Genomic DNA, 26,481 nt, shown 5'->3' on the forward strand with positions numbered 1-26,481 from the left:
AAATGGTAGTGTAGGGCTATGAATAGAGGAAAATGGGGTGCTGGTCCAGGTATAGAGGTATTGACTAAAGTGTTGCAGGAGCAGTGGAAGAGGTTGTATCTGGTTGTGGTGCGGTGAAGGATGCAAAGTAGAAGAATCCTAGGACCCCAAAAATATGAAAGGTCTGAGTCCTTGTTTGCCCTTTACCTGGCATTGATTACTGCTCCCACTCTCTACAACTCACCACATCCAACACTTGGGTAACCATCACTCTTCACAACTCCCACCTTTGTCTCTCCTTAATGCTACTTTTCAGGATCATATCATTAATTCCTAAACATATAATCTGTTGGGTTTTTTTATCAAATTACCCGAAATACAATACGAATCAAATATGAATTTAACCTATGTATAAGATATTGACAGCAATTTTAATCTAAAAATTTTAAAATAATAAATTTATAGATATTGTTTGCCCTTATAGATTTAGACGATTTAGACTTTTGTTCTTGGAAACTTTCAACATAAGCTTCTTTATCCTCCGATCAAGATTTGAAAAAAAAAAAAACTCTTATATAATTTATAAGAATTAATTAATGATAATTGTTTAATATTGTTATTTTCTACTTTAAACAACACTTTTTGTAATAAAGGTTAACGAAACATGGTGTGAGATGTAAAAAAATTAAATATCAAACTATTTATCAACCAGAGGACACTCTCATATTTGTTGTGTATTTATGATGTAAATTTTATTATATATGTAATTTTTTGAATTCTTGAAAGAAAAATTATAATTTTTCTTTTTTCATTTTCAATCTTTTTAAAGCAATATATGAAAGCATTTCTATTTTTATGAATAATCTTTTCGTAAAGTTTCCATTGGAGTGTGTCATATATGGGTGCAGTTAAACTCTTTAAGGGGAAAACGAGATAGATATAAAGTCAATAAAAATTACACAAACTTTAGAAGGATATTTATATTGTTTATATATGCTAGTTTTTATCTATATTTATCACATAACATTTTTACGAACGGTGAAATAAAAAAGAATATACTCGTAATGAAATACTAGTAACTAGTTTTATACTAAAAAACTTAATCATGAATTGAATATAAAATAAAAAATTGAATAAGTTCATTTAAAATATTCAAAATCTATTTTACCTTGTATTTTTATTTTATTTTTTCATTTTAAAGAAAAAAAATGTAAAACTAGTGCATTTTGTTAAAATTTATTTGTATATAATAACTTGTCAACTTAATTACTGCTGAATTCTACCATTTGATTATTGATCCATAAACATCTTTATCTTATCTCTAGATTTTTAACATTTCTAATTTAACTTTATTTTAGAGTATTTTTAATGTAACTCCACTTCCAAAATTCTTTAAAAATTTACGCTTATCATTTAACTTCGTATTTTAAATAATTCTAACTCAATTTTGTATATAAGACATTTTTTGTTCAATTCCAGATATTAAAGAGCATGAACTCACCCACCTTTTGAACATATTTACATTTTTAGAAGTCTTACTAACTTCATTTTTCTATTTTTAATTATCACAATTCGATTAGTGAGTTATATATTTTGAAGCTTTTATCACATGTTCAGGTTTTTGAATTTTATTTAGTTTCACGAACGGATTAGATCAAATTCGACAGAAATTGATTGCATTAAAATGATTTTTTTTATTATCTAGATAAAATTACAAGCTATTCTTGATAGTTGGAATAAAGTTTGGAAATATAAAATTTACTTTAACTTGAGTAGCAATGTGAACCGATCATGGATTCGGTGTCCCTCTCGAATCTTGATGGCGAAAAGATTCTGTTCTAAAGTTTATTCGATGGCCCACTTCAAGGAAACGATATGCATCAACACATTATCACTATGTTTTTCAGAGTTCCCAAACCAATTTTTATTTGTGCCTAACTTTGTCTTCGATTAAAGGACAACATAAACTTTCGTCTTATGCATTAGAACCACTTTCTGTTCGCTTAATTAAGATAACCTCGTAACTCGTTCACTCCTAATAATTCAATTTTCTCAATTATCTTTAGTTTGAATAACTTTAATTATATTAGTTATTAATCTCTTCCATTATGTTTAGTGCTCAAACTCATTTTGTGTGAGTTGCATATGCATATATGCCTTCAACTGCTGAAGTAGACAAATAGATTTTAAGAAATTGAATTAATTGATAATGTGAAAGCACAATAGCCAAAGCGTGCATTGAACTCCTTGTTGATTGTTGTGAGGAACAAACATTGAGTATGGTAATGTTAAATCAAACTCTTTATTGCAAACCATAATTATTATGTGTGCAAATCATGATTATCTGCTTTGATTTATCGTAGCAATCCAGAACAACTTTCTTTCTAGAGGAAACAAAGTGAAGACATTTCTGATTTTCTTTTACGTGTTGTCCAACTGAACTGCTACAAAATCTGCGTTCTTTCTGGAGCTCTTTTAATATTGCTGCTCAAAGTTGAGAGGAAGCATAGGAGTCCTTCCAAATAAAAGGTAGTAAGACAACTTTTAAATGTTAAAGGCGCAAAATTATATATATATATATATATATATATATATATATATATATATATATTTAATAACAAAAATAAAAAAATGTACTTTTATTATTATAGACTATATACACACATGTGCTGTCATGTCGCACTTATTGTACGCTTTTTTAAATATACGTAATATTATATTAGTATGTAATAATAATGTAATGTTATTAAGTTAATATATAAAATAAAATTATATTTATTAAAAATAAAGTGAAATATATTAGAAAAGACGAGAGAATAACCGTTGATAAATAGAGAAAAAAAAGTAAAAATAACAGTCAATTCTAAAAAGTTTAATAAATAATTATATTTTAAAAGATAAAATTGATTTTTTTAAAATATGGATACAAAAGAAAGAATCTCTTTATATATTATTTTTATAATTATAGAAAATTTTTATTTATTTTATAAGTAATTTTTATTATGAATAGTTACTTTAATTAATAGTTAAAAAAGATGAAAACAAATTTATTTAAAAAGTAAATTTTGCAAAATAGTTATTTTAATTTTTAAATTACTTATTTAAAGAGTAAAAGTGAAAAGGTAAGTAAAGTAGATCTTTCTATATAATAATATAGATTTAACGAAAGTGTAAATGTATAAATATGATTATTTTTTATTTATTATGTCCTATAAAACTACTTATTTCTTATAGTTAGTCTAATAAACATAAGATATAACAGCTATAATTCAACTAATATGTATTTTTTATTAGTATAATAAATTGTATTGGTAACTTTTAAAGGTTAACTTTTATGTACAGTTTAACTAATTTCTTTAAAGGTTAACTCAACTTTTTTTTCCAAAATTAAAGATTTAATTATAATTTTGGTTTAAATACCTTTTTGGTCCTCATTTTCGTAGTGTTTGTTGCGGATGGTCCTCATTTTGAAAGAATGTTTAAAATGGTTTTTATTTTTACAGAATGTTTAAAATGGTCATCATTTTCGCAATTCATGTTTTATTTGGTCATTTTCTGTAACGTCGTTTAAATCATTAACAGAGCATTGTACAGGTTGCACGGTTGTATCAGGGTGTGTTACGTGTACTGTACAAGTGGCTAATTAAAGTTCATTTTTTCAATTTAGAGTAAATTTTGCATTTAGAAAATTTTCTTCATATTCGTCTTTCTTGAGCTCGGATGTGTAGAGGAAGCAGCTAATACTTGACATTTCATCATTGGGTTGCAGTTGCGCTCTTCATTTCAATCTTCCAGTAAATCATCATCAACGAGGTAAGTGCGTTTAGGATTTTCTGGGTTGTGTTTGCTCGTGAGTTATGGTTTTCGTAATACTATTTTGGAGTTTATTTGTCTTTCGAATGTTGTGATGTTCTGCACTAGATGCCCAAACTTCTGAGAATGCACCAACCGCTGGAACTCAAACAACTCAACTACCAAGGAATGAAGTGGAGATTCAAGCAGCACCACTACCTACACCAGAAGAACCATCTCAGCAGTTTATGATGAAAGTACATATTAGGAGGAAGTCATGATAGCATTACTGCATTTTGACTTTCCTTAAACTTCGTTCAATCTCACTTTTGTCAAACATTGATGTAGTGCATTTTGACAATGATGAATTAACGTTATGAATTTAACTTCTTCCAAACTTAGATCTTAGATTAATTTAATTTTTTCCAAGCTTAGATCAATATCACTTACTTCAATGCTCAGATGAAGATGTCATTTTGAACATGTTAGGACTAATATCAACATAATCAAACTAATTAATTTCTTCATTTAACAATAGTACAAAATAGATTGGACTCTACAAGATTACACACAATAACAGAACGAATAATACAATAACAATACAAGTGAACCATATTACTAATTACAGTCTCTTCTCAGCAACCTTCAATGACTTCTCTAAATCATTAATTTGTCTCATTTGTGTCATCATGATGACATCCTTTTCATCGACACTACCATTTGAAAAAGTTGCAGCCTACATTATTGGAACCACCACTTTATAAATCAATAAACCAAAAATTAAAACCAATTTATTATTAACAGAAAAATAAAAATACATTGTACCCAACATTTTCTACCAATATTCTTTGGAGTTCTTGCCATCCTCAAAGTTGTCATCTCTCTGCAGCTACAACTCGAGGTTAATCCATCTCTCGTTGAACCACCAAAAGTGCACAAAGATTGAGACCGTAACATACCTATATAATGGGATTGCAAGAAGAAGAAGATTGCAGCAACACCAATTGGGAATGAAGGAACAAGATTGTTAAAACTCACAAACTGCTCAAACATTCCTTACCAAAATCCTAGCTCAATTATTTATCCCCAAATATCTAATTACTCCACTTGTACAGTACACGTAACACACCCTAATACAAACCGTGCCACCTGTACAATGCTCATTAATGCTTTAAACAGCGTTACAGAAAAAGACCAAATAAAACAAGAATAACGAAAATGAGGACCATTTAAAACATTCGATACAAATGATGACCATTTTAAATATTCTGTCAAAATGAAGATTATCCACAACAAACACTATGAAAATGATGACCAAAAATGTATTTAAGCCTGTAATTTTTTAGTCTAAAAAGTTATATATATATATATATATATATATATATATATATATATATTAAATTATCAGTACACCTATATTTATTAATTTTTCATACAAAAGATATTATACGTGTTAACCGATATTTTTTAAGAAACTAATACTCTTTCTCGATTAATAGTTACGATGTGATATTAGTGTAAAATATATTTAATTTAATTTAAGGATAAAAATATTTAAAAGAGAGTGGATATTCCATTTTAGATTATTTTTCAACATGTTTTTTCCTCTAGTTTTCTCTTCATCTCACAATTCCCTCTTCTTTCTTATTGTTCTCCCTAACGTGAGAAGTTTATAACATATTGTGGTAAGAAATAATTCTCATCTCCCTTTTACCAATCAGTAATTTGAATCTGAATCGGAGAAGAGAGAGACGCCGGCGGGTTTCGGCAACGGCAGATAAGAAGTGGAGGAACCGAGTTAAGTTCCGAATCGCGAAACTCAGATATCGAGGTTTGAGAATTGCGGAATGTCTCTGAAACCGTCGTACTCGGCGGAGAATCTGATGCTTCCGGTATCGGATCCTCCCAACGAAGAAGACAGAGAGAGGCTTTTGAAGAGCGATAGTAAGACCTTCCGAGGACGAAGGATTTACGCTGCCATCTCTTACATGTCATGTGCAGGTTCAGCTCACTCTTATTATTCAGTTTTTGGTGCATTTTGTGTTCTTTTAATTCTCCAATTATTTAACTAATCGCAAAAATTAACACCACATTTCATTCTCCGCGTGTTTTTAGATTTTGATTAATTACTTGCTAATCTCAGTTTTTTGTTGCCTTGTAGTGCTCTTGATACTGTTCAATAAAGCTGTTCTTTCCTCTTATGGCTTCCCGTCTTCGAGTATCGTCACGCTTCTTCAGGTTGTTTTACATTTTCATTTTCATTATTATTATTTGCATTAAAATTATAGTTCTTTCCACTCTGAACAATAGGAAATTATGAACTGGACTAGAATGTCGGGGGAGGAAAATGTCTGGGACTCCTTTGTTTGCCAAAGGTTAAAATCAAATGGTTAGAATTGGACTATGATCAGGCTCATGATATTCTTGATGTAAGGGTAAATCACCTGTTTGGAAAGAAAGTCCTTGGAACTGCATTCAATCAGTCAATCTCTTTTACATGCAACATGTGATTTGAAGTGATAACGTTAATGTATGTTTTAAGAACTTAGAGGAAAGACTAACAGTTTTAAGGATTTTTTTGGTTTTTCCTCATCTTGTCACTACAAGAATGCTTGGCTGATTATACTCCTGTTACAGTCCTTAGTTTCTCAGTGATTGAGAATCAATCTATGAGACATGTAAATAAGGTTAAACTTTCACCTTGATGCCACTTTCCATGATTAAGGGATATAATTTATGTCAAAATTCTTTGGAGAACCAAAATGATGACTCATGTAGCTTCAGGGTATGTTTGGGGAAAAGGGAAGAGGGGACAAATTTAGAATTTAATTTGAATGCACAAATGATGCAAAGGTTTTTACACCATATTAAAATCACAAATTATCGTGCGTTGACTTCCAGTCGCAAATTTTAATCGCTATAATCCAATCATAAGTTGCCATGAAAGATTAGTTTGTAACTTTTTTAATAACTACTTAAAAAGTCATATTTATGATTATTCTTGATTGTTTGCAGTATTTAATTTTTTGCCACTGCATGAAAATTAAACTAATTTATGAAGAGATAGTATATGCATTGAGTGTAAAGAATTCTTTCACTATCATCTATTCATGGACAGTCATGAATAATAATTTGTTAAATTTTACAATAACTACCTTAGAGATCATATGATGATTTCTAATCTATTGACAGCACATAGTAATTAAACTCTAAATATATACTAATTTATCATTTTATTTCTTTAGTCTTAAAAATTTATAAAACTAGAGAATGCTTTTTCGAAAACAAAAATTTCTCCTCCTTCAGATTTAGGAGATTAAAATGGAGGTTTAATCTATAAATTGACTGTGCTACAGTAAGCTTGCATTTTCATTTTATTTATTGACTCTCACTATTTTTCCCAGTTTGCTACTGTGCCATGCCATATCTTCCTCCGATTTGCTCTATCCATGCTTTTGAGCTTCTTTCTCAACTGAAACTTAGGTTTCTAGCAATCAAACAAAATCCCTACAGTAGTTGAAGTTCTTAAATTAAGGTTTATACAAGTTAGTTAAAGAAATAATGCAAAAGTTACATTTCACACTTGATATTGAAATGGTATATTAAATGTCAAATGTGTACGAAAGTGTGTGGTTTCTATACCTTGGTTGACCACTTTGGCCCTGCAACTTGAATACAAATCAAATCATCCTGGATCTTCATTAGACCTTTTTCACACTTTTAAACATAATTCTACGCTTCTTACCACTGCAGATGGTATGTTCATGTTGTTTTCTTTATGTATTGAGGCGCTGGAGGATGATTTCTCTCATAGCAGGCGAATCAGTTATTACAGCAGATAACTCGAAGAAGTTTGTGCCACTGAGGACTTTGAAGCACACTCTTCCTCTAGCAGGAGCATATTTACTTTACATGGTATGCCCTTCCTTTTATTTGTAGGAAAAATTTTCGATTGTAATTTGTTCTGTTTTTTTATTTTTTCATCCACTTCTGTTCAAAAGTTAGTCACTATGGAGTCTGTTCGTGGAGTAAATGTTCCAATGTACACCACCCTTAGGAGGACCACAGTGGTATTTACAATGCTTGTAGAATATATGCTGATGGGGCATAGGTACACATCTTCTGTCGCTTTCAGGTAGATTACTTTTTTTCAATTGCATGATATGACATACAGAATTACAGATCCATATTGTGCTCAAATAAATTTTTGATTATTTAATGCATGTGAAATTTTGGTGACGTATGTGAAATGTATAATTTAGGTAGAGTGGAAAATGTTCCACAGTCCTAGAAATACAATAAACCATTCATGTATCTTCTCCTAATAGCTTATCTTAACATAGAATTGGACACTATACGACCAAGTGGTTAGTGGTTAGGCTCGTGCACTGTGCATTGTTGATACTTAAGCCCAGTGGCCTTTTGCAAGAAAGGGCATTGGGAGACTAATTTAGTGACAAAATATTTTTAGGACTAAAGCAGTGAAAAAAGAATCTGAAGGATTAATTTGGTGGCTAAAACTTTTTAGGAACTGATGTTTTGTAATGACTGGTGTTTCTTTGGATGACCAAACTGAGTGAGTGTTTGCTCAAAAGAAAAACTAATGGTTATCTGCTTATTTATATATTTGTCTCCCTTTTGTCCATTATAACTCAATGAAGTTAAAGTTGAAAATTGTTCTTTGATTGAGCATCTCCCTGATTCCTTCATTTAACTGAAATTTGTAAGGTTGTTATCAGTGTTGGCTTGATTGTCTTCGGTGCATTTATTGCGGGAGCACGGGATTTCTCCTTTGATACCTATGGCTATGCCCTTGTTTTCCTGTCAAACATCACCACAGCTATATATCTTGCAATGATAGCCCGTGTTGGTCGTATTCCTATCCTATCTCTCGTTCAGAAACTGGAAGTTCTATACCCTTTGTCTTAGTTGGACTGCTGTTTCTTATTTGCTTTGCACTGTGTCTTTTTTTCAGGAAAAACTAGTGGCCTTAATAGCTTTGGCCTTATGTGGTGCAATGGTAAGCTGATCGATTGTACAAAATGTCCTATCAAACTTTTCTTTTCCGTGGTAAAAGCAATTTTGCTTCTAACATCTCTGTGATTTGAAATATTTTTTTCTTTGGTGATATAGGTATCATATGTGGGCCCTTTTTGTTTATTTGGACATTAGTACAGGGTGACTTGAAGATGACACTCAACTTTCCATACCTTTTTTCACCTGGTTTTATTGTATGTTACGGTTGGGCTTTCTCCATTTACTAATTAGCAGTATTGATCCTTACTTGCCAAAATATAATTTTTTCTATCCTTCAAAGTTGTCTAGAATTAATCATATAATCAAATTTCTTCTTCCCTCTTCTGCACTTTGCTAGCTTGGGCTATTTTCTGTCTCATTTTGTTGGAAAGAGGGTTATATGCTTATGCAGTAAAGTACACTTGAAAAAGTGCAAACAGGCCTAGTGTGATTTCTATCATGTGTTCCACATAGCTATTCTGTTGACAATTTGATGGTATTTTGTAGCAATCTGCTGAGCATTTTGGCTCATTTTAACTGCGTGGCCAAAGTTTTTTTTTTTTTCATCAATTTAAATGTCCATAACGTTAGTTCATAGAGAAACAACTGCCAAATGGGTTATAGCAATCTGGTTCAAGTTTTAAAATCCAGGTTCGTCTTAATATTTATATTTTGACAAGCTGTAGTTTTTATGTGTTTTGGGGTGCAGGTTGTTTTGTTTTTTTCCTGCATACTTGCTTTCTTCCTGAATTACAGTATTTTTCTGAACACAACTCTCAATTCAGCTCTGGCTCAGACAATATGTGGTAATCTGAAGGTTTGTTCACTCGTTAGCTGTGTTGCCATAAATGTGTTTTGTATTGTTCCAGATTGGCACTGATAATGTATAAGCGTTCTATTTTATGGTGTCATCATAGTACCTAATTACTGCATTGACTTTTGCAAGGACCAAGTAGGTGGAGTGAATATTTTCTGGTAAATTATAAATTTGACAATTATTAGGGTAGAAACAGAGGTGCGGTGGTGCACTTGCCTATTAAAACTTGGAAACTGGGGAAATCTACTAGTACTTTTTGGTGTGGAGTGAGAGAGAGAGAGAGGGAGCAAGTATAAGGAACTATTAATTGCTTATGACATTGGTTCGTGTTAAGAGGATAGGGTGCACTTGGTTGTGAGGCAATTCGAACTGTACTCTCTGAATAGTGAGGGGTATTTAAATATGAATTTGGCTCTCGTATTCGTCAGAGAGGATAAATTGTAATGATAAATGTACATTAAACAATTGATGAAAAAGAAGACTTCACATTTTAGTGCAGAATAGTTGTTTCTGATTGATGGGTCATAGTAATGATCTTTGATTGACATAGGGAAACCCTTAATTAAGACTTAGTGCTAGAGTAGGATTTTATCTTTGGTTCCTCCCTTTTTATTGAATCAAAATATGCCACTTCTCAACACAATATTGTGCTTTGTTTCTTATTTTAGAATACACCAAAGATAGGATATGTTTACCTGACGCGGCCTACTTAAAACTTACTACAATATCTTCATTTTAATTGGATTAAGGTATATATTGTGGTGTAAACTCATTTCTACAGTCCTTCTTACATTCATTTTAGATTATTGCCATAGTTGAGGATTGTATTTGATTTTTATGCACGGACTCTAAATATTCTGAATAAATAAATGTCCAGGATCTATTCACTATTAGCTTTGGCTGGATAATTTTTGGTGGGCTACCATTTGATTTTGTGAGTATTCTTGTCCCGACTGATTTTTTATCATTTGAGGTATTTTTCTTGTTGATATGCCTTTTTGTTGCAGTGGAATGTATTGGGACAACTTCTGGGTTTTGTGGGCTCTGGTTTATTTGCCTACAATAAGCTCATCGGCAAATAACTCCCTCAAGTTTGTGCAGTTGATGTATTCATGGGTTAGGAACTACCATTTGCATCTGTTATCTGACCTTCACTACATCCCTTTACAAGGAGAACCTTTAGAAGGAGAAATATCTGAATTGATTCTACAGTACTCTAATCTAATTTATAGGGAGATTTTGTTGAGTCAAAATTGATATCAATACATATCTCATGGCCTTAGTACATTCTACCTGCCTTTGATCCAGCGATGAGTTCACCTACATGGAGGGAATTTTTTTGAGTTTACATGTATTTATTCATTTTTTTTGGGTGGTTGAAGAAGTCAGGATCAGAGAAGGGACAGTAAGCTTAACAGTTTTTGAGGTTCGAATGTAGGATATAGATATCCAATTCTGGACTTCACATGTATCTGTTCGTTATACTTTTGGGAAAGTAAGCTAAACGAGAGTCAATTATAAGATCATATTTATATCCCAAACAGAACTTATGCTGCTTCTCTTTGGTCTCTCGATTTTTTGCCCCATGTATCTCATTTTTATTTTATCGAATAAAATAATAACTACCGAAAAAATTGCTTACTTACCGAAATAGCTGAAATGTCTGCAATTGTATTATACCAATTCAATTTTATTTGAATAATTAAAAGCCAAAGGTCAAATATAAATAGTTTAAATGGTTTAATTTTAAATTTCACAAAGATAATAATTTTAAATTATTGTTGCTTTCTTTATCTGACATCTAAGTATTTTTTACTGTTTTTTACTCCTCTAAAATTATATATTTAAAATTGCAAATATCGTTAAAATTAACTTTTTAAATTTGTTTTTAATTTTTTATATACAGTGGAAATTAAATTGCCCTGTCCAAATTAAGAAATTTAAATTAAAAAGGTTTGAATTGATTCATACAAACAAAAATTAAAACAATACTAATTACAAGCATCACCAAATACTCAAAATTTTGAAATTTCTCACTCGATCCAACTTAAAAATTGTATTTAGCATGGTTTATGATTGATTAACATTCTCATCAATTACAGGTAACATGATGTGATAAAAAGAAAAAATAAAAGAGAATAAATGTGTAATAAGTGTAAACAAAATTAAGGTCTATGTGTATCATTGTTTTTTTTATGTAATATTCTCTTTTTAACTCACTAACCAATCCTTTAAACTAAGCTAGTCCTTTTCAATTCTAAGATTATGGAGCACAAAAATACATTCATTTATCCAATATTTTTTTACTGAATAACATATTATATATTTATTTATCCAATACATATATATATATATATATATATATATATATATATATATATACATGTATTATGTATATATTATAAACAAATAACAATAATTGTAATAATGTCATTGAGACACAAACAGAGATAAATGTCTTGATGTTGTTAAAATTGACTTTTACTTTATTTCTTAATTTCTCAACTTGATTTTATAAAATTTAATCATGTCTATAGCATGTGTTTATTTCTCTTCCCTGATAAGTAAAAGAGAAGGAAGAGCAGGGGGCGCGAAATAACGGTTACAGAAGTTTGGGCGGAACGTAACCGTCATCAATGTCTGCAGAAGCCACTCTGCGACAACCGTTCTCCGCCGATCGGTGTCAGTCACTGAGGAACGCTGGCTCGATTTCCACGTTAATTATTCGTTTGGTTCAGATTTACAATCTCCCTCTGGTTCCTACAAACACCATGGATTAATGAATCACAATCCAGCCTTCGTGATGAATGTGGGTGAGGGAAGCATAATGATTCTTTCCAACGGAAGCTATCAACGATCCTCCAGCATGACCAACAAAGACGACACATTTTACTACAAGCCTCCTTCCGAAACGCTCAACCTCTCCATAATCAAATTGGACGCCTCTTCCTTCCGTAATTCGATTCTCTTTCTCCTATTTTTGGAACTCTTCTCAATTTTTTTTTCTCTCGTTTTATTTTCGTCAAACGTTCCTGGACATTGAATTCATGCACGATTCTGTTTGCAGGTATTGAAGTCGCAAATGAAGCAACTGTTGCAAAACTCAAGCAGGCTGTGGAGGAGATTTTCGCTCATGTGCCTCTGAAGGGCGCGGGGAAAATATTGTGGTGTGTATTAATTGATTAATTTAATAAATATCTTACGTATGTTTCTAAATGTGTAATTTCGCTAATTTAGTTTTGTAAATTCTATGCGTTTTGATTATAGGTAAAACAGGGGAGTTTTGTTAGTTTTTTTTTTTTTTTTTAATTCTGGAGTTTCTATTTACTTAATTAGTTTATCATCATAATATGTTGCCTGGTTTTTTATTTGAATTATTATTTATTTGTTTATGTAGGCCACTTGTTTGGCGGCAATTCTGCTTATCCTATCAAGGACATAAATTACTTACAGAGACGGATTACCTTCGAGATTATGGCATCAAGGATGGTGACCAGGTTTGTGTCAGATTTATTGAAGAGCCAGTTTCATCCTTGTAGGCCTTCACAGAGACTATGATTATATTTTTCGTGTGACTTTGACGTGAAAATAATACATTCTACCCAAGATCTGAAAATGGAGTCTAAACTTGCTTTGTTTTTACTGTACTATAGTTTCTTTCTTATGATGTGTTGTGCTTAGGATGTAGAACTTAGAAGCCTGTGGCGCTCATGACCCTTGACTCATGTTTGTTTTGGTCTTTGCAGCTTCATTTCGTGCGCCATATATCTGACACTGGCAGTTACCAGAGTAAGCAGTCAAAGAAACGAGATTTCAATTTGAAAAATAAACACAGGAGGTATGCAGTTTTCAATATAACCATACAAAACATTCTGTTTCATCTTGCTTGTGATGAAATTTGGCTTTTGTACTGGCGTTGTAGAAAATCAGCTCTATCAGGCTATGAGCTATCTACCCTAGAACTTTGTCTCATTTCTAATTAAACTGTGTTGATGCATTGTGGTGCCTTCCAAATGAAATTCACGAAATAATACACGATCCGTTTTAATTTAACCTTTTCAGTTACATGTCAAATATTGACATAAGTAGATGCTGCAGACTTGTACAGTGTGTTTCTTTATTAAAGATATAAAATTTAAAATCATAGAATACACCATAGTTAGAGAGGTCTTAAATATGTGATATGCCTCGAAGATTACCATTATGATTATTTTATTAGAACTTAAAATGAATTTCTTTGAAACGGTGTGGAACCACTAAGATGGGAAATTTGGAAATTTGTCTTGTTGAATTTCATGCACGTTGCTATAATGTTCTCAAACAAGTCCTTACACTACTTGGATGATATCAATGGAGGTGCAGGTCATCTCATCAACTGAATATATATCAACGGGCAGAACTTAACGATGACGAAGACGACATTGGTTTGAATGGTATAGTCATAGAGAAGGGGAATATCCAGAAGTACAAGGCCGAACAAATTCGAGGAGGAAAGAGCTGGTTATCTAGTTTTTTGGGAAGACTGTTCTCAAACAGCCGTCTGCCAGTTGTGAGAAGACAAGGAACTGAGGGTAGGATTTGCTGCTCAATGATAGCCAGATTTATTGTGGGCAGTTTTACAAAAACTAGAAGAGTTCTACGCTATTGGAGGAGGCAGCATTACTCTCGGAGACCCACATGGAGAGAATTTTGATGAAGTTTGCACTTTAATCATTTTAACCTCTTGTCTTTATACCCCTGTAAAGAATTTTTCAACAGTACTTGCTTTGGTTAGTTTATTGTCTTCAGCGATAGAGACAATAATAACAGGACGAAACACAGGCTCGTACCATATTGCGATTGGACTCTCACTGTACAGAACGATGTGCCTTGGGAATTGTAGTAGAACTCACAATGCTAAAGTCTATCAGCCACGGCAAACCTTTAGATTACTTAGTTGCTGCAGTTGGGGTCAAAGCCTACCTACAATGAAACGGTTTTTCAGTTGCTTTAATGTAACTAAGGGTAAGGATTTCCTACCAACTTGTGGTAAGGTAGAAAGTCATTAAAATTGTTGGTTTGTTTAACTCAATTGCAGCTGATTTTGACCGTGACATTCTTGTGCACTTAATGCTACGGCATTTTCGTTTTAACTATTCAGTCCACATTCTTGTCTTACTTGCAAGTAAGCTACCCCGAATCTGTGTATTTGGGCCTAGGGAGAATTAAGTGGATAGGTGTTAGTTGGGTAGACAATAAATGGGCCAAGGCCTGATCCATTTAGATGTGGAACATTCCAACTTGATTGAGTGTCCAGCTTCCAGACTCCATTAGCCAGCCACTGCCATACAACCTCATGAATTTGTGTGGCGAAGAATTTAGATAGCCCTCCTCTCAAATCCTCTTCTTCTCTACAATCCAATCCTCAGACTGAGCTGAGACACACATCCTAATCCCAAAGCATTAGCCATGGCAAACATGATTATGGCTTCCACCAAACCTTTGGTTCCAATCTACGCTAATTCTCGTTCTCCCACAGCCAAACTTCCCATTCTCCAATTATCACTCCCCAAAGTCCCAACCCTTAAACTGAAACTCCCAGTTTCAAAGCCCCAAATGCTATCCCTCCTGGGCGGAATAGCACCACTGATTTTGGCTCAGCCCTCCCTCGCAAGCGAAATAGAGAAAGCTGCACTATTCGACTTCAACCTGACCCTGCCCATTATAATGGTGGAATTTCTGTTTCTGATGGTTGCGCTGGACAAAATATGGTTCACCCCACTTGGGAAATTCATGGACGAGAGGGACGCGATGATCAGGGAGAAGCTAAACAGCGTGAAGGACACGTCGTCGGAGGTGAAGCAGCTGGAGGAGAAGGCGAATGCCGTGATGGCGGCTGCTCGGGCGGAGATAGCGGCGGCGCTGAACGCGATGAAGAAGGAGACGCAGGCTGAGGTGGAAGAAAAGATTGCGGAGGGAAGGAAGAAAGTGGAGGCTGAGCTGCAAGAGGCTCTGGCTAACTTGGAGAGGCAAAAGGAAGAAACCATCAAGTCCCTTGATTCCCAGATTGCAGATCTTAGCGAGGAGATTGTTAAAAAGGTTCTTCCCGTTGCTTAAATATATGTATGTAATTTTCATTTCAATCCCCCACCCCCACCAAAGAAGAATTCATAGTTTCTACCTTTTCTCCTTTGGATGTGCCTCTTGTTTAATCGCTACACTGGTCAATGTAAAATCCGATATTCACGTTTGAATTACCAACCTCCCCGAGCCGTGCTTGGTTCTAAATAGGTTGCAATTTTTGACAATTTTTTATATTTTGAAAAAATGCACCCGTAATTGCGCTTGCAGTGAGTTAAAAAATCTTTATATTGCAGCTGCATTTGTGGTGGGGAATCATGCAGCTATGTGCATCCCTTGTCGTTGTATGTCAAAATTTTTTGGGCAAGGAAACAGTAACAAGTTTTCAGGATCGATCTTTGCCTAGACATTGAGTTATAATTTTGTTTTGGGAATGTGTTGGTGCTTTTGGTTTATGACGAAGAATGGAAGCTGTGACATGTGTGTTTCTGAAAGGCTGCTGGAGATTCTGCAGAACCTTTGATTAGTGTACATTGAAGGAAAATGAATTTATGGATAGAATCTAAGTGGGTCGTTAGGAAGTATCATGTGGATTCGTTTGGTTAATTTGATTGTTTCCTAACAAAGCATTACTAATATTAAAAATCAATGTGGCCTAAAGGATTGCTTAATCCATGCGACCCCCAGAGTGCAGTGAAAAGCATTTGGCTTGATTTTCTCATCAAAGGTCAGGTTAAGCGATGCCTATGCCAACGGAAATTAAACAGAATAACAGGATACTCCTTAAAAGAACAAGGAAATATGGTTAATTAATGCTCTCCTTAAAACCAGTCGCTGCTGCAATTTTTATGTATTTACGTTTTCAATAGGTTACTGAGAAGATTCAAATCCCATGAAGTTTAATATGATATCTTAGAACCACAGCCAGTCATTGCCAGAAAAAGGAACGTATTCAAAATTTTCAAACCTTATTTCCAAATGGATATCTTCTTCGCTGCTGTGTGCTTGAGCTTCTCATAAGATTTCATTGTCAACTCGATTATATATAGAGAGAGAGAAATCATTACATCCATGGATGTCAAATTTTTTAGTTAACTCCTACCGTTATAGATAAAAGTCTAACTGCTTTTTTTGGTACCATTCATCTATTGTATCCTATCCTTAATATATTATAAAATATTAAAATTAGTATATGTTAATATATTTTAAAGACATATTTGAGAGATAATATGAAAAAACTGAATGGAGAATTCAAATTTTCTAAATATAAACAAGTTAGCTCTATCAAATTCTTTTTTCAATAAATTGTTCTATATTCGTTAAAATGATGTAAGGTTACATAGACTCTCGAATCATCAAGAAATAAAAGAAATAACTTAAAATTAATTTATGTAAAGTTAAGTACACTCTCAAGTATTGAAATAAACCGATGTTCACATTGAGCCTACAGTGATCATCCTTTATCATGACAAAAATCATTTAAAAAAAAGTTTTCTATTTTTTACTCTTGTTGACTGTTGTATAATAATTTGGTTATTTATGTATTTTGATTCTCTATCTGATACTAATGAATTACTAAACTTTATTACTGTGCGTTGCTATTTTGTATCATTTTGAAATTGAAACTTTGAAGTATTATTCTATTAATAATATTTTGTAAAACCTATGTCACTATAATTTTTAATATTATTTTTTCTACGGTGTAAACTCATTTGTTTACAATTCCACTCCTACAATCAAGTTTATAGAAGTTTTACCATTTAGGAAAACTTTCAAGCTTGACAACCTTGATTGCATGATGAGAAAAATGGGAAAAAAATAAATTTAAAAATTTGATTCTTTTTTATATAAGTATTGATTGGTTGGGTTTCTCCTAGTTTATTAACCTTTTTGGACTTTGTTGATAATAATTCCTAATTCGCCTGCTGAACTGATTGAGCATGTGGATCAGCTTTGCAGTGTGGATGGGATGTCTCGGAATTGATCATTCAAACCCATACTTAGAAATCAATATTTTGTAAGAAAATAATGATATTTTAATTTATTATTTTTTATTTATTTTTAATTTATTATTTTAATTACGGTCACCATTAAATCATTATTCATATTATTAAAAAAAATTAAAATAAATAATCTAATGATAATTAAAATAATAAATTAAAAATGGATAAAAAAATAAATTAAAATATCATTATTTTCGATAGAAAGAAAAATAAAGAACTATAATCACTCTAAATTCTAGTGACCCATCTCCTATCTCCTGTTAAATCTCAACCCCTGTAATTGTTTAACTTAATTTGGATATAGCAACTTTACCTCACTTTCAAGCCCAATTTATGTGCATGAAATATCAACTTCCAACAAACTTCGGTAATTATTTATGCAACATGGAAAATAACTAGAACTAATAATATAATAAAGATTATTTATTTTTAAATAAAAATATAAGTTCAAAATTAATAAAAATTAAAATCACAACCACCATAGAGCATTCTCGTGGACAAAATAAAAATAAAAGTTATAAACAATATCATATAATATAATTAATTATAAACTTATTTCAATGATAAGTTTCTGCTGTGCTAAGATGTGATTTGGTGTTACTATTTTAATCCTTTATGCAATTTTTTATTTTTTTATTTTGTTGAGTGAAAGTTCCTTTACGCATAATGACACTAGGCTTTTATGCTTCCACGCTTTATTAATACAATTTTCATATATCGTTACGTTTGCATGATGTGATCACTCTCTTTGTTAAAATATTCCATAAAATTATTGAAATATGAGAAACTGAGTAAAACCTCATAACCTATTTACACAAATTGAAACTCAAAAAATAACATAATACATCACAGGTTCTTGCAATGTCGGAGTCAAATATGAGTTAAAAGTGATATCATAATTTTTTTTATATGAATTTACTCATGATTTGTTTTGTATAGCTCCACTCAAATGAACACATCTTACATTCTAAAATATAATCATGACAATTACTTATTCCAACCTTTTTCTCAGTTTAAAGCAGTTTTCCAACTTTTATTTTCCTTTTCTAGTTGTAGATACATATCACACGTACTCAATTTCTGTTTTCATAATAAAAAAACACTCTTAGTTAAAAATTATAATAAATATTAATTTTAACTTGATTATTAAAAACTATCGTATGGTTTATGAATGAAAATCAAACATATTACATGTCAATATAATACCAATTTTTTCTTTTAGACTTAAATACCTTTTTGTCCTCATTTTCGTAGTATTTGTTGCGGATGGTCCTCATTTTCAAGAAAGACGAAAATAAAAACATTTCCCTAATTGCAAAATTACCCCTAAATTGAAAAATTAACGTTAATTAACACACCCTAATACAAATTGTGCCACGTGTACAATGCTCTGTTAATAATTTAAACGGCATTACAGAAAAGGACCAAATAAAATACGAATTGCGAGGATGAGGATCATTCTAAACATTCGATAAAAATAAGGACCATTTTAAACATTTTGTGAAAATGAAGATCATTCACAACAAACACTACGAAAATAGGACAAAAAAGTATTTAAGCCTTTCTTTTACCAAAATTTTAGTCTTATCAAAATAATCACGTCACCTGCTGAAATGTCATTCCTGCCCTTAAGTTTTGTAATTATTATTTTCATACAAAAATAACACAAACCCACACGACCTTAGTTTAGTTCTGGTTTCTGTTCTTTTTTATTGAATTTGTGTAAACCTAACAAGTTTCCCAGTGCTCCCGCTCGCTAAAAGACACTTCTTTCTTCTTCTGAGTACGTGCCCAGTGAATTTGGTACCTTTTTTTGTTTCTGAATTTTTTGTTTTTGACTTCTGCTTGTTTTTCATGTTCAAATTTTATATTTTTCATATATGTATATTTACCTGATTTTTATATTACTGTTCTTTAGTTCTGAGAAGGCGAAAAGTAGTTTAATGTTTGCATGTGTTAGCATGGTTGGTTGTATCAGTGACTGAACCGCTACTTTTGTATTCTAAGTTGGAGTTGTGTTTAGGAGACTACCTCAGTTCTTTGCAAGTAGAGCTTTAGAGGGATTGACTCTGGCTTTAGTTGCCGCAAGATTGAATTTTTGAGGTTCAGCAGGGAAATGATCCAAATGAATACTATGCTGTATTATTTTGAGTAGTGACTCGGTTTGATTCCTGACAATTTTAGAGGAAAATATATTCGTCTTTAAAAATATAGAAGTCGTTTTAATCCCTAGAGTCATCTATTTTCTTTCTGCTGAGAAGAGAAAGAACATGTATGGGGTGTGTCTGATTTTTATGGATTATGTGGGTATTTTATATGTTATATTTCTCACGGAATGATGTCTCGCCCCTTTTAAGGATCATCCTCTCTCAGCCTTGTGAGGGATGAATTTGGGTATGAATATAGTACTTTTTAGTCAATTTTTTATTTTTTACTCCGATGATGAAAAGGTATCTTGCTATTCTAGGCAAATATTCATGATAATTTGCTGGATTCTTCTTTTATTTTGTGTCGTGCTTTTTTCATTTCTGCTGAATTATTTTATGGATGTTACAACATCAGATTGAAGAATGGCGCAAGATATTGGTAATCCACCAGTTCCTTTTGATTTTGAACTCTTGGTTGATGATCCTGAGAACCTTGGAACTGTCAAAGCCTCATCTAGCAGCACAGACCCATGGATTGAACCTGAAAGGTTAAAACTCAGACACAGGATTGGCCGGGGACCCTTTGGCGATGTTTGGTTAGCAACTCATCATCAGTCAACTGAAGATTATGATGAGTATCATGAAGTTGCTGCCAAGATGCTACCTCCTATCAGAGAGGAACATATGAAGACTGCATTAGAGAAATTTTTTGAGTTATATTTTCAGTGCCAAGGAGCGGCTAGGGTGTGCTGGCTACTTGGGATTTCAATTTTAAATGGAAGGGTTAGATATGGATTATGCATTATATTCAGTATATGGGAGATCTTTAACTTCCTTTTTGAGACTTTGCTATATAGCTAATATATTTGTTTATATTCACAGATATGCATCATTATGAATTTTTATGAGGGATCGGTTGGTGATAAGATGGCTAGACTCAGAGAGGGAAGGATTTCATTGCCTGATGTTCTTAGGTAATGAGAGTTTGGTGTGTTTGTTAAAATATTTTTACATGTTATCTTTATAATACATGGTGGAGAGGGAAAAATATTGTTCAATGCTAAGGTTGTGGAATGGGCTTCAGGTACGGTATCGATCTGGCTCAAGGTATTATGGAACTTCACTCAAAAGGGATCCTAGTTCTCAACCTTAAACCATCCAACGTGCTTCTCAATGATACTGATCAAGCAATACTGGGAGATGTTGGTATTCCAAATCTTCTCTTCGGTTCCTCATTCCTAAGCTCAGATACTGCCAATAGGCTTGGTAGTCCAAATTACATGGCTCCAGAACAATGGCAACCAGAAGTCAGAGGCCCTGTATCCTTTGAAACAGATTCATGGGGATTTGGGTGCACTATTGTGGAAATGTTGATTGGTAATCAACCTTGGTATGGGTGTCCTGTTGGTGAAGTATATCGATCAGTTGTTGAAAAGTATGAAAAACCCCAGATTCCCAGTGGCCTTCCTTCTTCAATTGAAAATGTCCTCAGTGGCTGCTTTGAATATGACTTGAGGAATCGCCCTTCAATGGTAGATATTCTGTCTGTCTTTAGAAGGTATGTTAGTTTCAACGTTTAAAGGAAGTTTCTATGATTAGGTGGCCTTTTTTTATACATATAGCCTACTATGGTAGATATTCCAAGTTAAGTTACATTTCTTTTGGGTCACATGTATTTTTTCCTAACCTTTCTTGACATTCATATTTTGGAAAATTGTCGTTGAAGTTGGGATTTTAACCTGCATTTGACATTAAAACCTGCATTTTCTAGGATGATATGAAAACCTGCATTTGATATGCTCCAGGTCAGTTGGCCTGGGCATGAACGGGAGTGTTGTTGAGTTACCTCAACTCACCCTTGCTCCAGTTTCAGCTTCCTTAATTAAAAGGGGGTGTTTAGTCCTACAACAACTAGAGAAACAGCTTAATAAGAGCTTACAACGCTCAGGTAGTCCTCACCAGTTCTAAAAATTACGTTTTTTTTATGGTTTAGTGTCATGAGTACATCGTCTGAATAAACATAATATTGTTTAGATCAATCAATTATAATTTACGATTGTACATGACTGCATAACATGTGAAACATTTTGTTTAGTTGAAAAAACACCAAGACAAAGCATCTGGTGCCATATCATCTAGCTGGTGATGTTGTCCACTCATTGTAACTTGAATCTTGCAAAGCTTGATTGTGAACTTTGAACATTTAATAGACAGTGAATTTGTTGAGAATTAAACTGTTCTACACTTGTGTTTAAAAATAACCTGAGATATTTTTTTGTTCTAGAAAGTGTTAAAGCTGTGGGAAAAGCCTGCATTTGTTTTTTTCCAAGCATGATTACTTCACTGGAATTCTATTTATATATTCAGTAGTTCTTTATTTGTAATTGTTCTGCCTACCTTGCAGCTCACGGAATGCAGTAGTCAATGATGGAGGATGGAGATATCTTGGAATTCACAAAACATTAGCAAAATCAAGTAGCACAGGCTACACACAGTGGTCCCTCTCAAAGGATCATCTTCAGGTGGGCGACACAGTGCGCTCTAGAAAGCCTTCCAATTCATGCAATCCACAGAACATGGAGGTCCCAGAAGGAAATGTTGTCGGTAATGCAGATCATGGATTTGTTTTAGTGAGGCTCCATGGAGTTCATGACCCTGTAAGGATTCACGCGTCAACTCTTGAACGTGTCACCAATGGTTTAGGAGCCGGGGATTGGGTCCGCATCAAAGAAGAAGATGATAAACACTCGCCAGTGGGTATTCTTCATTCTATCAATCGTGATGGAAGAGTGACTGTTGGATTTATAGGCCTGCGAACTCTTTGGGAAGGAAACTCTTCAGAACTTGAAATGGCAGAGTCTTACTGTGTGGGGCAATTTATTAGGCTGAAACCCAATGTTCTAAGTCCCCGGTTTGAATGGTTGCGTAGAAGGGGAGGTACCTGGGCCACTGGTAAGATCTCTTGGATCCTACCAAATGGATGTCTAGTTGTGAATTTCCCAGGCATGTTGAACATCTGGAATGCACCAAACACTTTTTTGGCTGATCCCTCTGAGGTTGATGTGGTTAGTTTCAAGAATTGTCCAAATATGGTAGAAAAGTATCAACATGTAGAGGATCACCACTGGGCAATTAGACCTGTTCTTATTGCATTTGGCCTTCTTAGTACTGTTAAACTAGGGATGTCAATTGGAAAGAAAATTGGCAGGAACATGAATGTGAATGCAATGGAGAATGAAAATCATTATACTGATAAAAGCCAGAATGCTAGCAGCCCTACTTCTACATGGACATCTTCAGTAGCTAACATCCTTTTCAGAGAAGGTGTTAACATGTCCACTGGCCGCTAGTTTTTACCCCTTCAATCTCAATATTATCGGATATCTAACTTCTGAAGGTGTTCATCAGTTGTTCTGCCATGTTGCTGTTTGACAAACATTTCACTTGAGAATTGTAATTATGTATAGATGCCAACATGGCCAACACTGAATGTAAAAATTGTACAAATGCCTTGCAAACAAAAGTTCATACTTAGTTTCCATAAAATGTAAACACACTGGAAAATTCATGATATACTTGTCCAGATTTTAATAAAGCATGAAATAAGCAACTAATGAAGGTATAATTAATTAAATTTTCTGAAGCATTGTACCGTTGAAGTTGTGAAGTATGTTGATAAATGCTTGCAAGATACTCTCCTATACATTCTAAACACATTTATTAAAATTTGCAATAAGGTATTGGTTTCACATTTTATTTAATTATTTTTTGTTATTTTCTGTTTCAACTGTCTTTTTTTTAAGATTTTTACTTAAATACTGTTTTCAAAGTTTAAAACAGTATTAAATTATGCAAGCTGTGAACGCACGTACAGTTGTTTAAAGGCAGTGAAAGTGGCACCCTTTCCCATTAGCCCACTATCACGAAGACAAATTTAAGACACTGTCGCAGAGAATCTGATACGATTAGACCTGCACTTCTGCTTTTGGGTTTTGGACACTAAAATAAGTAAAGAGGTACTGTACTCTACAAAACATTGTTGTTATCACAGGTAACTTTTCTATTACTCTTTTGTGCTTATTGATATATCGATATGTAAAAAATGGAAAGAATTGTTAATTTTAAAGGAAAAAAGGGGAAGGAGTCTCTGAATAATAAATCCTATAAATGATTTTGATACTATTTAAGGAAGATAATGTAAATTATTATCCGTAGATAAATACAACAAAAGCAAAGATTTGAAGAGGCTATTCCTAAACAAAGTAAGGTAGGTGTTGTTTTTGTTCCCATTTCTAATACCGACTTGAGCACGCAATGTAACAACGAATAAAGGCTTCTTTATTAGGTTTTCAGAAACACCATGATTACAACCTCGGACCATACTAAAACCCAAGCTAGAATGTCTCTTTCGTCACCGATGCCAAGTTGCTTTGAAGAATCAATCATCTTCAACTCTTTCTTGCGTACCCAATTAATCTACACATACACACACGCACATGCAGATTTCAAAGATTACGACCTGATTCGCTTCTCTCTCTGTTCCTTCACGTCTTTCTCTTCATTGGCTTGTTAGTGCTTCGGATACACAGCTTCATTCTTTTGTCCACCGTATAAATATATTTTTTAATGCTGGCATGAGATTATGGAGATTATGGTAGACTTAGATTAGATACTCTTTTTATTCATATTGAGGTAGAAAGGATCAAAGAATGCCAAATATAAAACAAAATAACAATGGACCACCCAAGATTTCCTAACTCTTTCAAACTTATCAAATACTTCTTACAAATTCATTTGCATCCGTATCTGCTGTTTAATGCTCACGTGTCCTCCTTACCAAAACCAGATGCTATCATTTTCGCTAAATTTAAGTTTTGATGTCATTTTAGTTTTGTTGGATTACGAATATAGTCTGGTTCATTTTATATGTGTAAAATTAATATTATCCAAAAAACATTAAGATTGTTATAAATTATTATTCTTATATAGTATTTAACTTTGTGTATTCTATTCAATGTGAAACTTTGACTCACACTTATACTATTCTCAATTTAATGATTTATTTCGTATGTAAAATGATACTATTCGTTTCGGAAACTCTTAGGATATTATATATTATAGTTAGTGTATAAAACAAAGTCCTCCCGAGCCTCTCACGAAAGCTATCGCCGAAAGAAACAACCTATGATGAGAGCTTCTGCAACTAACAATATTTTATGAAAAGGTTATTCGGAATCCATTTTTTTATACAAAGAAATGGTTCATAAACATTGCTCTTTTATTTTATTTTTTTATAATTTGCAGAACCCCACACTTGCTCAGGCAGTAGAATTAAAGTGTTTTGCTTGTGTTAAAAAAAAAGTTAAGTATGATTAAACGATTAAAGTATATTCTTACGAAGTAATCACCACTGAAAAAGTTTTATCAATACTTAAATTCTTTAAACAATGGTTTTATTTATTTTTTAACTGGATTGAAAATAAGGTGTTCCTATAGCGACAGATGACAATCGTTGTCACATTAATTTTTTAAAGATGATTTAATATAACTGTTATCAAATGTAGAGTATGCAATAATGGTTATGACTTCAATGTCATATGTTTTATTTTTTTATTGTTAAAGGTATTTTTCAATTACTATTGTTAAAGTCACAATCTTTGTCGTTTTTAGTCTACTTTTTAATATTGATTTAGTTTTATAATTATTCCAAACCTTCATCAACTAATTTATTAACGTTTCATATTTATAATGATCATCCAAAATTTATTTTCAGTATATTATTAACTTAAACGTAATCATACTTAAAAATTGTTTATTATTATAAAGTATATAAAAAAATTCTAAATAAATTAAAAAGTTATTAATTGTAGTAAAATATTTATAAAAGTGTTGTAAATAAGTTAGATTGAAAGTAAAAATCATTTTAATATGTCAATTAGCTTAAAGTGTTAATAAAAGTAAAAATAAAATATTCATATATAGTAAACAATAAATTTACCAATGATTTAATTGAACATGGTGAATTATTTAGTCAGATCTATTTTAACTTCGGCTAGTACAGTAGCTTTGATCCATTTGCATTATAATAGTTACAATTGGAGTCTCTCATGTGTTTATTGCACTGTATAATATAAGCATAAATAACACATTTAATTAATTGTACAGGTTAATAAGAAGTCGATGCTGAAAAATATTTATTATGATAATCATTATAAAAAAAATCTTTAAATAACAAAAAAATTTAGAAATAAAAAATAATTGGTTACAATAATAAATAGTTTAGATACAAATTTATAAATTAAAAATTATTAGTCATTACAATATTCACTGTTATAATTAAAAAATCATAATTAATTTATAAATTTTATTCTAAATTGGATTAACTATTAAAGTGTTGTTTATAAAAAAAGTTAGTATTTAAATTGATATGACCAATTAATTTTTATCTTTATAATTTATTGCTATTTAAATATTTTAATGTAGTGAGTAACATCAATTTTCAAGCTTTCTCAGCATGGCATCTACAATATTTAAATGAGATAATAAAGTGAATGTCTTTTGCATCATTACGGAGGAGGTTAATAATAACAAGGAATTGATAATGCAGGAACAATTTAAGGAAAAGAGACCCACAAAGGTGACAACAACGTAAAGATGGAGTAAGAGA

General features: G+C 32.4%; 4 protein-coding genes across 12 annotated transcripts; all 4 read left to right on the top strand.

Moving 5' to 3' along the window:
• Positions 1 to 5,370: 5,370 nt before the first annotated feature.
• LOC114163366 (Nucleotide/sugar transporter family protein) lies at positions 5,371 to 11,161 on the top strand. 8 transcript variants are annotated; one of them, XR_014984642.1, is made up of 10 exons: positions 5,373 to 5,772; positions 5,933 to 6,009; positions 7,525 to 7,686; positions 7,773 to 7,906; positions 8,511 to 8,641; positions 8,747 to 8,791; positions 8,905 to 9,012; positions 9,497 to 9,604; positions 10,482 to 10,538; positions 10,612 to 11,161. XR_014984642.1 is itself a non-coding variant. In XM_028047639.2 (10 exons), exons 1-10 carry the CDS (start codon positions 5,619 to 5,621, stop codon positions 10,684 to 10,686), a joined length of 1,041 nt encoding a protein of 346 aa, XP_027903440.1. In that variant the 5' UTR covers positions 5,375 to 5,618; the 3' UTR covers positions 10,687 to 11,161. The 8 variants fall into 8 exon arrangements, 6 of the variants coding, with proteins under 6 accessions (XP_027903442.1, XP_027903441.1, XP_027903439.1 ...); XM_028047639.2 differs by having other exon boundaries at positions 5,375 to 5,772; positions 8,905 to 9,002; XM_028047641.2 differs by having other exon boundaries at positions 5,371 to 5,772; positions 7,560 to 7,686; positions 8,905 to 9,002; positions 10,482 to 11,161.
• Positions 11,162 to 12,174: 1,013 nt separating this feature from the next.
• Positions 12,175 to 15,111, top strand: LOC114164485 (uncharacterized). The gene is made up of 5 exons (XM_028049179.2): positions 12,175 to 12,558; positions 12,672 to 12,771; positions 13,002 to 13,101; positions 13,351 to 13,442; positions 13,967 to 15,111. Exons 1-5 carry the CDS (start codon positions 12,384 to 12,386, stop codon positions 14,295 to 14,297), a joined length of 798 nt encoding a protein of 265 aa, XP_027904980.1. The 5' UTR covers positions 12,175 to 12,383; the 3' UTR covers positions 14,298 to 15,111.
• Positions 15,053 to 15,871, top strand: PDE334 (ATPase, F0 complex, subunit B/B', bacterial/chloroplast). The gene has a single exon (XM_028049180.2). The coding sequence runs from the start codon at positions 15,053 to 15,055 to the stop codon at positions 15,698 to 15,700; it is 648 nt and encodes a 215-aa protein (XP_027904981.1). The 3' UTR covers positions 15,701 to 15,871.
• Positions 15,872 to 19,327: 3,456 nt separating this feature from the next.
• LOC114164395 (Protein kinase superfamily protein) lies at positions 19,328 to 23,387 on the top strand. Of its 2 annotated transcripts, XM_028049060.2 has the most exons (5): positions 19,328 to 19,470; positions 20,230 to 20,597; positions 20,697 to 20,788; positions 20,899 to 21,372; positions 22,219 to 23,387. In XM_028049060.2, the coding sequence occupies exons 2-5, from the start codon at positions 20,238 to 20,240 to the stop codon at positions 23,162 to 23,164; spliced, it is 1,872 nt and encodes a 623-aa protein (XP_027904861.2). In that variant the 5' UTR covers positions 19,328 to 19,470; positions 20,230 to 20,237; the 3' UTR covers positions 23,165 to 23,387. The 2 variants fall into 2 exon arrangements, with proteins under 2 accessions (XP_027904861.2, XP_085522268.1); XM_085666142.1 differs by lacking the exon at positions 19,328 to 19,470 and having other exon boundaries at positions 20,216 to 20,597.
• Positions 23,388 to 26,481: the final 3,094 nt, after the last annotated feature.

The sequence above is a fragment of the Vigna unguiculata genome, chromosome 9 (genome assembly GCF_037176805.1).
Source record: "Vigna unguiculata cultivar grain cowpea cultivar isolate G323 ecotype 2 chromosome 9, ASM3717680v1, whole genome shotgun sequence".
Taxonomy (NCBI): domain Eukaryota; kingdom Viridiplantae; phylum Streptophyta; class Magnoliopsida; order Fabales; family Fabaceae; genus Vigna; species Vigna unguiculata.

Coding starts and splice junctions, on each gene's coding strand:
- LOC114164485 (XM_028049179.2), top strand. CDS start 12,384: ATGAATCACAATCCAGCCTTCGTGATGAATGTGGGTGAGGGAAGCATA. Junction 12,559..12,671: donor ATTGGACGCCTCTTCCTTCC/GTAATTCGATTC, acceptor TTCTGTTTGCAG/GTATTGAAGTCGCAAATGAA. Junction 12,772..13,001: donor GGCGCGGGGAAAATATTGTG/GTGTGTATTAAT, acceptor TTGTTTATGTAG/GCCACTTGTTTGGCGGCAAT.
- LOC114164395 (XM_028049060.2), top strand. CDS start 20,238: ATGGCGCAAGATATTGGTAATCCACCAGTTCCTTTTGATTTTGAACTC. Junction 20,598..20,696: donor TTTCAATTTTAAATGGAAGG/GTTAGATATGGA, acceptor TTATATTCACAG/ATATGCATCATTATGAATTT. Junction 21,373..22,218: donor ATTCTGTCTGTCTTTAGAAG/GTATGTTAGTTT, acceptor CCTACCTTGCAG/CTCACGGAATGCAGTAGTCA.
- PDE334 (XM_028049180.2), top strand. CDS start 15,053: ATGGCAAACATGATTATGGCTTCCACCAAACCTTTGGTTCCAATCTAC.
- LOC114163366 (XM_028047637.2), top strand. CDS start 5,619: ATGTCTCTGAAACCGTCGTACTCGGCGGAGAATCTGATGCTTCCGGTA. Junction 5,773..5,932: donor CTCTTACATGTCATGTGCAG/GTTCAGCTCACT, acceptor GTTGCCTTGTAG/TGCTCTTGATACTGTTCAAT. Junction 9,003..9,496: donor TTTTTTCACCTGGTTTTATT/GTATGTTACGGT, acceptor TTTGGGGTGCAG/GTTGTTTTGTTTTTTTCCTG.